This window comes from Eubalaena glacialis, chromosome 8 (assembly GCF_028564815.1).
Source record: "Eubalaena glacialis isolate mEubGla1 chromosome 8, mEubGla1.1.hap2.+ XY, whole genome shotgun sequence".
Taxonomy (NCBI): Eukaryota; Metazoa; Chordata; class Mammalia; order Artiodactyla; family Balaenidae; genus Eubalaena; species Eubalaena glacialis.
Window position 1 is genome coordinate 21376714 of NC_083723.1, and position 13632 is coordinate 21390345.

General features: G+C 38.0%; 2 protein-coding genes across 2 annotated transcripts in view; one reads left to right on the plus strand and one right to left on the minus strand.

Moving 5' to 3' along the window:
- Window positions 1–13632, plus strand: part of CCDC146 (coiled-coil domain containing 146) — a 110379-nt gene that overhangs the window by 21242 nt on the left and 75505 nt on the right. The gene's annotated exons all lie outside the window — the stretch shown is intronic.
- On the minus strand, window positions 4363–8914 carry FGL2 (fibrinogen like 2). The gene is made up of 2 exons (XM_061197638.1): window positions 8251–8914; window positions 4363–5457 (listed from the first exon to the last, which is right to left on the minus strand). The coding sequence occupies exons 1-2, from the start codon at window positions 8864–8866 to the stop codon at window positions 4751–4753; spliced, it is 1323 nt and encodes a 440-aa protein (XP_061053621.1). The 5' UTR covers window positions 8867–8914; the 3' UTR covers window positions 4363–4750.

Genomic DNA, 13632 nt, shown 5'->3' on the forward strand with positions numbered 1-13632 from the left:
ATTTGGGAATTCAGGGGACTCCGAGTTCTCCAAGTACCCCCAATTTCCCTCACTTCTATTCTCACTTCCAACTCTTCCCAATCAATAAACAAAAGAAACCTGGCAGAGCTATGATTCAGTAAACATTGCAAATTGGCAATGCACAGAATGAAATTCGAGTTTGGAATCAGCCAACTCTGCTTGTTACCGCTGGGGAGAGGGAGGACATTGAAATTGAAGGTGGTTTGCAAAGGGGTCTTTAGTCTAAGCTATAATTCTTTTTAAAAAATTGAAGCATTTATGCATTTGGTATGATTAAAATTAATTTCAAATTTGCAATATGGTATAAGTATGAAAAAATACTTTTTTCTTTAGGAACTCAGCCAGGTAGAACAATCACTGTCTGGCCTAGTACAACCATACGCCTCTCCATGATATATACCCAGAGGCATGTTCCTAGAACCACTTCTAGAAGTTTGTCATTCTTATGTACGCAATGCTATAGTATATGTGATCCTGTCTTGCCATATCCTCCCCTGAAGTCAATCACTTCTAAACCGCATTCACAATCTCCCAGATCCTCAGATTTGATGGTACCTACCCCTTCCCCAGTTGTAACTCTGGCTTCTTTAGACTACAGCTCTTCATCTATGGTAACACATTCATGAACCACTTTGAGTAATAACACTCTTGTCTCAAATTTCCTTTACATCCTAGCCTAACAGATTGATTTTAGGGTAGAACCTAGACGATTATGGAATAATGTAATGTATAATAAGGAATATATAGGATGGTATAGGACCAAAGAGACAAGGCACCAAACCCCTCCTGATGTCATCAGGGAAGACTGCCCAGGAAAGATAATTATTTAGGAGGATGATGATGATGATAATATATATGTATGTTCTAAGTGCTTTGCATATGCTATCTCATTTAATTGTCTCAATAACTCTATTCTACTGTTATCCCAGTTTTATAATTGAAGGAACCAAAGAACAATGAGATTAAGTGATTTTGCCTGTTTTCACACAGCTTGCAAATAATGGAGCTGAAATTCAAACCTAGTTAAGTCTGGCTGCTGAGTCCCTGCTCTTAATTATGGATAATAAGACAAAACTCAGTGGGGGTCAAGGATGGCATTCTATCTAGACCAAGGGAACAGTAACACAAAGTAATGAAAATAGGAGAGAATATGGTTTGTACTAGAACAACAGGGCATTCAGTTTGGCAGGAGTGTGAGTAGTGGCAGAAGGGACACTGAAAGGGTAGGCAGAAATCGGTTCATGAAGGGGCTTATTTGCTGGATTTTATCATATACAAAATGAGGAGATGTTGACAGGTTTTTTTTTTTTTTAATTTATTTATTTATTTTTGGCTGCGTTGGGTCTTCGTTTCTGTGCGAGGGCTCTCTCCAGTTGCAGCGAGCGGGGGCCACTCTTCATCGCGGTGCGCGGGCCTCTCACTGTCGCGGCCTCTCCCGTTGCGGAGCACGGGCTCCAGACGCGCAGGCTCAGTAGCTGTGGCTCACGGGCTCGGCCACTCCGCGGCATGTGGGATCCTCCCAGACCAGGGCTCGAACCCGTGTCCCCTGCACCGGCAGGCGGACTCTCAACCACTGCGCCACGAGGGAAGCCCATGTTGACAGGTTTTAAGCAGGAAAATAACATGATCAGAATTGTATTTTTGAATAATCCCTCTGGCAGTGATATGGAGGATGGATTGGAATAGATTCAAACTGGGGGCACAGGTCACTATTAGGAAGGGCTTGCATTATCCTAAGAGGATGATGATGAGGGCTAAACCAGAACAGCAACAAGAATGATGGAAGAAAGGGGAGATGGAGTTGAACGCTGCAAAACGAAACTGAAACTTCTGTATTTCAAATCTGTCAACAGTATTCTAGAGGGAAATAAGATAATGGTGTTCCTGTATTTGTCTCTGTCTTCCTGTTAATGAAATAGTACTCATTAAAGTCTTCACAGGGTCAAAGATATTGTCTAGTTAGGTAAACATTATGCAAGTTTTCAGCCAAGAGTAAATATATAAAAATTATTTTACAAATAATACTTAATGTTTCTGCATTGAAGAAATAAATAGATGAGAAGATTAAATCTTTTATTTCACAAGGTTTTTAAAAGACACAAAACATAAACCTATTTATACATAAAGGAAAATAAGAATTCTAAGCAAGAGCTTATCATGACGACATTACCCATCATTTTTTACCTTTAAACCTTCTACCCTTTCCTTGGGTAGCCATTCAGAAATAAGGACCAGCGAATTTCGTTATTTGGATATCTTTTATCGTCGTATATTTAAGCTCTTTATTTATTGGATGAATGTGTCATCATTTCATTTAGAGCATTACTACTTATCAGAAAATCTGATTTTTTTTCTGTGATACGTGAGCCAGTTCCTTTTGGAATTTCTAAAGGCCTAATTTTAGTCAATATTTTCAAAGTATGATAAAGCTCAGAAATAATTTGTTAATTAAGATAACAAATATTAGCCAGTAAAATGAAACCGAGACAAGACTCTAAAATAATGTATTTGTTAGTAGTCAATCCACATTTATGAACAGTTATGAACAGTTATTAGTGAACAGTTATGTTAGTGTTAGTGAACAGTTATGTTAAGGCAAAAGACTCTCTCAGATATAATCTATTTCCATCAATATGTTAAAGATTATCAAAATCTAAAATATATTTTATAATATAATAAGTGACACGAAATGATTTCAAAAAGGAATTTCTATGTTACAGAGTTTGTTATTAGAAAGGTACCATAAAAGTATAATGGGAAATAAAATTTTAGTTATTTAATATAAGGTGGAAAGATAGAAAGACAAGCTTTTAAGTATTTACGTAGATTAATGAATTATTTGCCAAATTCTCCTGAAATGATACCTAGTTCCTATTAAATCAGTGGACACTTGCTATATGAGCTATTTTTCTTTAGAACTGTATTTTTTTAAGGAGTCCATTTTTATCACAGAAATTTATCTAAACTTATACATATATTAGGTATATATAGTAAGTGAAAATGCCCTTATCTGAAATGAATACATTGTATAATATCAAAATCTTCATAGTCTTTTTTAGAAAACAGAAAAGAGAGAGAAATAAAGAATAAATTAGTTACATTTACATTTGATTTATTATTGAGTAGATATGAAGCCTTTGAAATCTACAACGATATTTTTTATTTTTGTCATCACTTAATTCTATTTGCACTTCTCTTGCTTTAGTATTTTAATAGTATTAATAATATAGTTTTCATCATGTTTACCTGAACACTTTGTATGTTATATATTTTTAAAAGAATATCTTGCTTCTTTTTGATTAGAATTTTCTATAAAAGACATTAGTTGAAAAATTAACTTCTTACCTAAAGCTACTATCCTCCTTAATCATTTTCAAATAATGGGTAAAGCTGCATCTTTGTGAATTTATTTTTGAAAACTTGGTTACTTTAGTAGAAACAGACACCAGAAATTGAAGGTTGAATGTATTTCTATGACTCACATACAGTATGGTGTATCCTTTTCAAATTTTATCCTAGAGCGCTTTTGTAAACGTGCAATAGAATACAGCTGTTCTCTCTGAAATGGCCCCTTTTTACAATGGTGAAATTTAACAAACTATTTTTATAATCTTTTGAATATCATTTTTGCATTCTGGAATTAATTAATGAATTATAAAAGTTCCAGATACTTTTGTTTTGTTAAAAAAAATAAACACCCGTATTTGAATCTTCTGATAGCAAAACAAGCAATATACCATTTAGGGTTGAAATATATAATATTTGAACTACGGTTCTATATATTTCAAAATTCATATTTTTTTATAAATAGATTTATCTATTTGTCCTATAAAACTTAGCGTTCTATGATGTGAATCACTTAATGATATTATCGCTTTGGATATAAAATTGGCCTATATATAAGTGCTTCATTCCTCACCCACACCTACCTCTCCAAAAGAAAGTCTACCAGTAGTCTCGCACAGTAGTGAGCAGTCTTAAATTTAAAACTATTGTGCATTAGAGCAAAGGAAGATATTTTTCATGTTAAAGCAGTTTTTACCATCAAACATCTAAAGAGTTATAAACTATGAATGAATTACCTTTAAACCATGGTCTTTAAGGTTAAATTCATTTTCTGAATGCTTTTAGGAGTGACATTATGCTATCACATTTTAAAATATTTTAAATGATAAAATTTTACATTTCACGAATAGTGCATGAACAGGTTTAATTATGTATGTTTCCCTTTGCTTGGGAATTAAAATGCTGTAAATGCCATAAATTGAGTAAGTTTATCTCAGAATGAGGAATAGGTTATTTACAGACAAATAAATACCCAATAACTATTTATAGCCTGAAAAGATGTGTTTAAGTCACAGTCAAAATACAGCTTACTTGTGTAAAATCTAGCCTACTGAACAAACAAGTATTTTTTTAATTAGAGCGAGTACTATGACTAAAAACTTTTCAAATAAGAGAAATTAAGAGAATTATAAATCTAATGTGTGATTCTCAATATTCCCAATTGCTCGCAAGTGTTTATTTGGATAACAGCATAACAGCAACAAAGGACTTCTTTAAATGGCGTATTTTTTAGCTTTATTTCAAATGCTGTATAGCATAAGAACCCATTGCTCAGGGAGAAATTTTAAGCCATGGAAAAAGAGCATGAAACATATTCCAAAGTGCTGAAGGAATTAATTGCCCTATTAGGTAATGAATACCCAAAAGAATGAGCATTAGTGATTTATGGCTTAAAGTGCTTGGGTCTGATCAGCATTTTGACTTCTTTGAAGGAGGACTTGTAGCCACCAGGTTGTGCCTCACTTATACCAGGCCAGGTCCCCCAGAAAATCCCATTTCGGACACCTCTGTATTTCTGGTGATAATATTTGCCATTTAAGTTTGCAGAAAGACATGCATCAAACCACCAGCCTGAACTGTAGTAGAGCCCACAGTTCCCAGAGGGGTATCGATCGTTGTCTCTATCCGGGGTGGTGAAAAACTTCATATCGTGGTTGTAATGTTTACTGAAACGTAAGGCATCTCCAGCTGTGCCATTATAGTTACCAATGTGTAGACGGTATTTGAGAAACTCGTTGGCCACATAAAAGTGATCATACAAGGCATAGAGCTTGACACCGTTAAAGTCTTCAAGATCTATTCTTAGAATCATGTCCTTACTCTTAGTCAGAAGATGGATTTTATCGTTCCCCAGCCAAAATTCTCTTCTGGGGTTTCCAAAGCCTACTTTGTAGTCTTGCCATGTTCTGGTGAAGTTGGTGCTTCCATCAACACGTGCCTGCAGCACTGTCCAGCCTCCCCCCATGGTCTCCATGTCACAGAAAACTTCGAAGCTACTATTTTTGGGATCCGGTGTAACTCTGTAGAGCTCACTGCTTCTTTTGCCTATTGTGTAGTATTCAGAGCAATCTTTATATATAAGATGTTGAACTGCAGGGGTAAAAAAAGAAAGGCATTGGATTTTGTTAATAAAAACTAGGCATCTAAAGAATTCTTTATATGCACGAAAGCAGTTTTAAAATTTGATCAATGGTGATAATGAAACCTTGCTCAGCTAAACTTACTTGAACCTGTTTAGCAAAAGCTTGTTAACGCGTCAGAACAAGAACCTGGTGTCATAAAGCAGACAAAGCTCCCCAACACAGTCTTGGTTGGTAATAATACTGACAACACCACCAACAAACAACAACAAGAAGAAATAAAAGTGATAGTTTTAGTAACTCAGTAATATTTAGTGAGGGCTCCACATGTGCTCTAGGGATTCTGCCAAAGACTTGATAACATTTTCACACTTAATCTGCACATGAACTTTATGATGTAGATATTATTAACAACCTGCTGGTGAGAAAGAACATTAGGCTCAAAAAGGATCCGTGGCTTGCCCAACTTCACAGAAGCTTTAAATGGCAGAGCCAGGACAGAGCTCAGACCTGGCTGGCTGCAAAGCTTGTCCTTGTAACCACTGCATCCCTTGGTCCTGAAAGTCAGATGATTCTAACTCTCCTAGAACTGCATTCCATATATACAGAGGAAGCACAGGCTTCTATATCCTTTCACCTAAAGAGGCTGCTAGACTCCACTTTCAGGCAGTTTTATAGGATTTTTCCAAATGATTTATTAAAATTCTAAAATACAGCATTGATCAACATTTCCATTTATTTTACTTGCTTGACAATTAGATAGAGAAGCTTAAGTTGTTTTTAAAAACTTCAATAATATACCAATATTCTTACTCTGAATTTATTATCCAGGAAAATATTTAGCTAGTGTTTCACATGTCTGGTTTCTAGAAGGAAACAACAGGTGATTATTCTCAGGATTAGTGTAATAAACAGTTAATGTGGTTCTGTAGGAACCAATACAGATATTTACTCCAAAATAATTTTTTAAAAAATTGGTACTGGATCAGGCAAGTTTAATACAAGCCACTCATGAGCCACAAATAATCTATTCATGCGTACTTAGAACTCAGAATATTCAGATAGTTCCCCAAAACTTAGTAGAAAAAAAGACAGTAGAATCTTGTTCTTGTCATTACAAATTGCCATGCAGTGCCACATCTAATGTTCACCCAGTTATGTCACCTAAGATGTGAAACTCTGCCTTGCAATGTTCAGGGCACATTTAGATACAGGCTGCTGGGAGTATTAGCAACAGTGGTCCTGGAATCTCCCAAATACCTTCACTGGGTAGATTCCCTGGGGAATCTACCTAGGGAAGATGCATGAGGTGCTTGTTTCAAAGGACCATGATCTCTGCTTCAGGCACCATATCCCTTCAACCTCACACTCATGCAGAGATGGCTTTCCAAAGTGTGATAAGACCACCATCAGCAATGGTCCCAGAAACTCATGTGGAAAAACCAGGGTTTGGGGGAACCAGTGCCACAGCTAGCAGTTCGTGGGCAGAACAGGCAGTTAGGTTTATGGCCTTTAACATATATTTATTAAAGCTAATTCAGATTATCAGCAAATAATCCGGATGGGGAAGATGGGTTCTATTGCTACATGCTTGAATTCTAGTGAAAGAGAGGAAGAAATAAGAATGTATTCCTTCCCTTAGTGGCATGCCAAAACTCCCCTTAAAATGTTTTTGGGCCACTAGGTCTCAAAGCAAAAAGTTTTGCACACATATGAAGCCATATAGCTGCTTTTATCCCATCTATAAAATCTCCCATTTCCACTAGACATTTGGGATTATGAACTGCAGATAACTTGCTAAAATCTTTCAGAGGTCTCTTGTCGCTGTATAAGGAGCAGTCACCTGACCACACAAAAAAACTGATTTCCAAAGAACAGAGTACAACCACAAACACTGCCTTAACTCTACTGTTTTCAAACACTTCAGTGAAGAGATAAATAAGTTAAACTCACTGAAACATTAAGAAATTCTCTTAGAATATTACTCAGCCATAAAAAGAAATGAAATTGAGTTATTTGTAGTGAGGTGGATGGACCTAGAGTCTGTCACACAGAGTGAAGTAAGTCAGAAAAACAAATACTGTATGCTAACACATATATATGGAATCTAAAAAAAAGAAAAAAAGAAAAAAAATGGTTCTGTAGAACCTAGGGGCAGGGCAGGAATAAAGACGCAGATGTAGAGAACGGCCTTGAGGACACGGGGAGGGGGAAGGGTAAGCTGGGACAAAGTGAGAGAGTGGCATGGACTTATATACACTACCAAACGTAAAATAGATAGCTAGTGGGAAGCAGCCGCATAGCACAGGGAGATCAGCTCCGTGCTTTGTGTCCACCTAGAGGGATGGGATAGGGAGGGTGGGAGGGAGACACAAGAGGGAGGAGATACGGGGATATATGTATACGTATAGCTGATTCACTTTGTTATACAGCAGAAACTAACACACCATTGTAAAGCAATTATACTCCAATAAAGATGTTTAAAAAAAAAAAAAGAAAAGAAATTCTCTCCCTCCACTTCTGTTTGTGTGTAGCTCTGGCGTCAGCAAATAAGATCTTTGAAATTGAAAGTGCTTTCTAACGCATGCAGAACTCATTATGATTTTTTGTAATTAGGTCCTATTCCTTTCTGTGGGCACATGTGCAAAGATAATAGTTTTTTCTGTGTTACCTTGATGAATATAAGGCTTAACTTATATAATTCATCCTTTATTTAACTTATATGCTCAGGTTAATGTTTATTGATACTGTCTAGCTATATAACATTCATGAACAAATGATAAGAAAACATTATTATACATACCTGGACGTGATTGTATTTGTTCTTGAGTGGGACACTTAGATGAACATTTGCCATCCAAACTATTGACAACAAATGTTAGGTTTGCCACTTTGCTATCAACATAATGTTCTATGTTGTTCATATTTACAAGATTCAGCTTCTCCAGGCGACCCTGAAGCACGTCGATCTCCTCCTTGGCATCCTTAAGGTCAGAGGACAGCTTGTTAACCTCGCTCTCTAACTCTCTAACTCTGTTGTCACCAGCTTCTCCCAGAGCTCCTGTGCCGGGTAACAGCAGTCCATTTCTGCCCGGGTCTCGGTTGTCATCAGCCTGCAGTTTGCAGTCTTGGCAAGACTTCTTCAGGCTCTTTACAATTTCCTTGAGGTTCTGGACTTCTTTGAACACCTCCTCGATCCTGCCAAACTGCTTGGGGAGCTGAATAGTCAGCGGGGGCAGGTTCACCTGGTAGGGACAGTCGCCTCCCTCCTCGCATTTCGCTCTGCTTTCTAGTCTCACCGGGCAGGCGTCCTGGGCTGCTTCATCTTTAATTTCCTCTGTTGCATTGTTTGCCACAACCAAAAAACCATAAGCAGCAAGGACAGCCGAGCTCAGCCAGCACCACTTCGCCAGCTTCATCTTCGCGGTGGTGCTCGCCCCAGCAGGGAAGGGGGCCGGGCTAGAGCTCTTTTAAGAGCTGCAGCTGCCTTCCTGAGTCAGGCTTTCCGTGTTCTCAGAAAAGGGCGGGAGCGCTTTGCATCACCAGTCTCAGAAACGCGGAGGAAGAGCAGATTGCCCTCATCACACTCAAGTGTGCCCCAACACTGTTATTTGTTCTCAATCAAAACCATCCGCTTTGGAATTCCTGCAGTTGGTCAGATGCACATACTCAACAAGTTTCACTTTCATCTTTTACTTTTAAAAAGCACAAGAAAAATCTTGAATCTTAAAATAATTATACTTGAAGTAAATCATTTCATGATACTTAACTCCACAGTGGGGTAAACAGTTTTTAAAGATAAAATTGAATGTGCTAGTTATCCAGATTATGTGAAGGACAGAAATGTTACAAAAATGGAAATGGTTCTTTTTCCTTCTTGGAATGGGGCATTGAGAATTCTGTATTTTCTTCACGTTGGGCTTTCAGGTGAAATCTCAAGCACTTAAAATTTTAAATATAATGAAGCTCAGCTTTCTGGTTCTTGCAGTGGACTTTTGTTTCATCTGTTTGAAAAGGGAAGAAAACTGGTAGAGAAAAAAGTGCTGCTTTCTATTTCTCCGACCACTGCATAGCGTAGGAGGAATGTCTAACTGAGGGAAACACTGTTAAAATACATCCTTGTCTTTCATCAAAACCAGCAGCCTCCTCCTTTGCTTTTCACCAGTTCTGTGCCTGTACTGTCCTTCCACAGCTGCCAAGTATGAATCTCTGAACTAGTCCGTCCCATCTCGGTTCTGATTCTTCTTTTGTCTCCGGCATCTTTGCCTGCCCTCCCCGCTGGCAGCCCTGGCAGTCCCCTCTCTGTGTTTCTGCCTCCGCAGTGGGCCCTCCACCTGGTCTCTATGCCACTTGCTATGTCACTGCTTTGCCCCAAACACGTCTGCATTCATGACTTTTCACACTTTTCAAACCTTTTTTCATGGTTTTCAAACTTTTCTCCTGAGAGGCTGAGGACAGGAAGGGGGAACAGCTTCTATTGAAGGAACCACCTCCTTTTAATTTATTTTACATATTGGCATCTCATGTAAGGTTTCTTATTAAAAAAGGATTTTATTGTTTTAAAAATAATTTCAAAATTATGGCTAGGGGACTTCCTTGGTGGCTCAGTGGTTAAGAATCCACCTGCCAATGCAGGGGGACACGGGTTTGACCCCTGGTCCGGGAAGATCCCACATGCCGCGGAGCAACTAAGCCCGTGTGTCACAACTACTGAGCCTGTGCTCTAGAGCCCGCGAACCACAACTACTGAGCCCACGTGCCTAGAGCCTGTGCTCCCTAACAAGAGAAGCCACCGCAATGAGAAGCCCGCGCACCGCAACAAAGACCCAACGCAGCCAAAATTAAAAAAAATAAAATTATGGCTAAAAGTCTAAATTCTTATTGTATTATATAAAGTGCTTTGTAATCTATCTCTTATTTATTTCTTTAACCTGATTTCCTATGATTTTTCTATATACTCCTTCATTCCAGCCAAACGCTCCTATTCAGCCTAACTATTCATGTTCTCTAAATGTGTCAGGCTCACTTTACACTTCCAAACAGTATTTACTCCTGGATATTCAGGAGACCTAGATTCCACCCCTGCATCTACTTCTTATTGGATCTATAGATCATTAACTTTGCTGAGCCTTGGTTCCTGTAACTGTGAAGGAAGAATTTGGCTATTCTCCCCTCATACAGGAATGATAGTTACAAAAATTTTGAGTGGTGCAGTGCTGAAGGAAAAAAATGCAGTGTATAAAATGTAACATTCTTTCCAAACAAATTTGTCAAACATGTTCTACACACCTTATGTCTCATTTTCCTCCATCTTCTTCCAGCTTTTTAAAAAATTAAGTTTCTTTTTCTCTTCATTCCATTTAATGTATTCAAACCAATTTTAGCATATTAAATTTTTGACTAAAAATATCTATTTAATCTCCTAATTTCATTTCTCTCTCCTCATCCACTTGTGACACTCCCCTACTGTAAGGGGAGAAAATAAATGAATGATTAGGTAACTTTAAAAAGAAAGAGAATGATGATAATATAGATAATAGATTAAAATATCTTATAAAGTAGAAATATATAGGAACGATATTTAGTTCAAGGTACATTATTAAATGCCTTTGACTTGATAGGCTATAAATCCACATATTTAGCCTGTCAAGTCCAGTCAAGAATTTATTAAAGATCTGTATACTCAGCACTATGCTGGAGCATATAGAAGATGTATCCATCCATCCATCCATCCAACCATCCATCCATCCATCCATCCATCCATCCATCCATCCATCCATCATATATTTATTGAGCATCCCCTACATGCAAGACATTGTTCCAGGCACTTAGGCTACACTAGTGAACACATCAAACAAAAATCCCCTTTTCCTTCTTAGGAAGGGGTATTGAGGGCTTTGTATTTTGCTCATGTTGGACTTTCAAGTGAAATCATAAGTACTTTTAAGCTTTTCTAAATCTAACAAAGGTATAGCTTTCTGACTCTTGCATTGGGCTTTTGTTTCATCTCTGTGAATCAGGGATTTGCTTTCCAGGCACTGCTGTTGATTCTTGGGCCCTGCACACCCCACTTAGCCAAGGGCCAGTGGCATAGTTCCACCTAAAAAACTTGGATGTGCTATGGGAACTGGCTCCTGTCCCTTCGGGACCATAGAAAATACCCCAAATAAAGGCCAAAAATCACTTTATTAATCAGTTTTTATCAACACTAGTAAGTGGGAATTCTGGGTTCTTAATTTTAAAAGATTATTGTTCACTTGCCAGAGGCAGACACTAAGTGACCACCACATGAAAGAGGCTCAACCTGCCTAATGAGTTTACAGGCCACGAGGGCAGAGAGTGTTGTGCTACAGTTGTGCAGGAAGCTTTCACAAATACTATCTCACTACATCCTCCCAGCTACACAATTAATTCCTGCACGTGCAGATGAGCAAAGAAAGGGTTCAAAGCAATAAATCACTTGCCTATGGTTTCGCACTTTTTAAAGGACAGTTGGAATTTGAACCTGGGTCTGACTCCAAAGTTCACGTCTTCTCCTGTGCCACCCTGCCACGTAGGGGGCAGGGACATAATACTGGAAAGGAATACTGGTACCATGTTGTGGAGAGCCTGGTGCTTAAATCACTGCTTAGATCAGTGGGGAGCCACTGAAGGTTTTGAGCAAAGGAATAATATAATCAGTTAAACATTTGAAAGAAATTAGTCTATCATTGAAATTGTAGGTGCACTGGAAAGGGAAAGATTAGGCAAAGAGAGCGGTTTAGAGGCCATTTAAATAGTCCAAGTCATTGTTTCCCAAAGTGTGTTTTCTTGAACGTGAGTACCTAGATGTTGATAAATGTTATGTGACAACAGAGTTCCAGGACAGGTGGCTCTGAAAATTATCAGTAATTTGCTAATGTGCGTTATGGCTGGCCAAGAAGACAATAACATATGCTGCATTTTTCAAATTTTGGTTGATAATGGGAATCTTTTTTTTTCTCTAGCACCATTTTTAGGAATGAATCTTCTGCTAGAAACCAGTAGGAAATGCTGTGCTAGGTGAGAGGTGCTAGTGTAGTGGCGGGAACTAGGTAAGAGGTGAACTAGTGTGGTGGCAGGAGGGGTGGTGAAGGGGTAGCAACTATTTTTGTCAAAGAGTAATAGAATCTATAGACTCTGATAAGGGATGAAAAGTGGAAGGAGAGGGGAGAGTTGAGAGAGCACCATGAAATATGACTCCATCCGAAGTTAAGCAGTGTCATGGCGATGAGAGTAGAGAGGGAACCATGAGTTGGGGAGAGTGTAGTAGTATTATTTCTGTTTTGAATAGAGTGACAAGCCACCAGGTAGAAATATCTAACATACAGTTGAACATCTAAGTATTACAAACAGCACAGAATGGATATGGATGTCAATTTGAAGCCACAGGAACCAAAAGGATGGTAAAATATGAGAACCAGAAGAGTGCTGTGTCACAAAGACCAGGAGAGAGGGTTTCAAAGAGGCAGCCATCAGATAATCAAAAACTTGAAGAGCTGATTTCTGGTCCTCAACTCCTACGGAATTCCCACCCTCCGACCTTGACTCTCTGCCTTCTCCTTCTTGCTGGAAAACCTTTCCGGATTTTCTCATGCCCAGCCTGCCCTGACTCCTAGAATCGTCTACGGATTCCTCATGGCAGTGTCGGAAACTTCTACCCCATATCTGCTCTCAACCTGGAACTGATGCATTATGCCCACTTACAGACTTGTTTTTCAGATCTAAACAAATTATTTAACACCAATACATGTTGGGATTTTAAAGTAGCAAGATATGTTTTTATAAGCCCCATATGAAAATTACTTTCATCAGTCTATATTCACAATATATTCAAACTTCTTTTTTTTTTTCTTACACAAAGTATATTTAAGAGAGGATCTGCATTAACTGTATCTGGATCAGATTCCAAAAGCAAATTTTCATTTCCCTTAATACAGTTCTCTTAAAAGAAAGAAACACTTTATGTTTCTATTTGTACCAAAGGAAGTAAGTAAATTTAATAACAATTATTATTTATAGCACTGAGATCCTTTTCTTGATATTATGCCTATTAATTTAACATATTTGTAGTTTCTAACTTACTAAATTTGATGGTTCTTTAGGGAGTACATGTTTTGGGATAAAAAATTAAAACATTTACTTTTTAAACTTGGTTTGAAATGTC

Bases quoted from the DNA above. Each gene is read 5' to 3' on its own strand.
- FGL2 (XM_061197638.1), bottom strand. From the start codon at position 8,866: ATGAAGCTGGCGAAGTGGTGCTGGCTGAGCTCGGCTGTCCTTGCTGCT. The intron at 5,458-8,250 runs GTATGTATAATA...TTACCCCTGCAG, and splicing joins ACAAATACAATCACGTCCAG to TTCAACATCTTATATATAAA.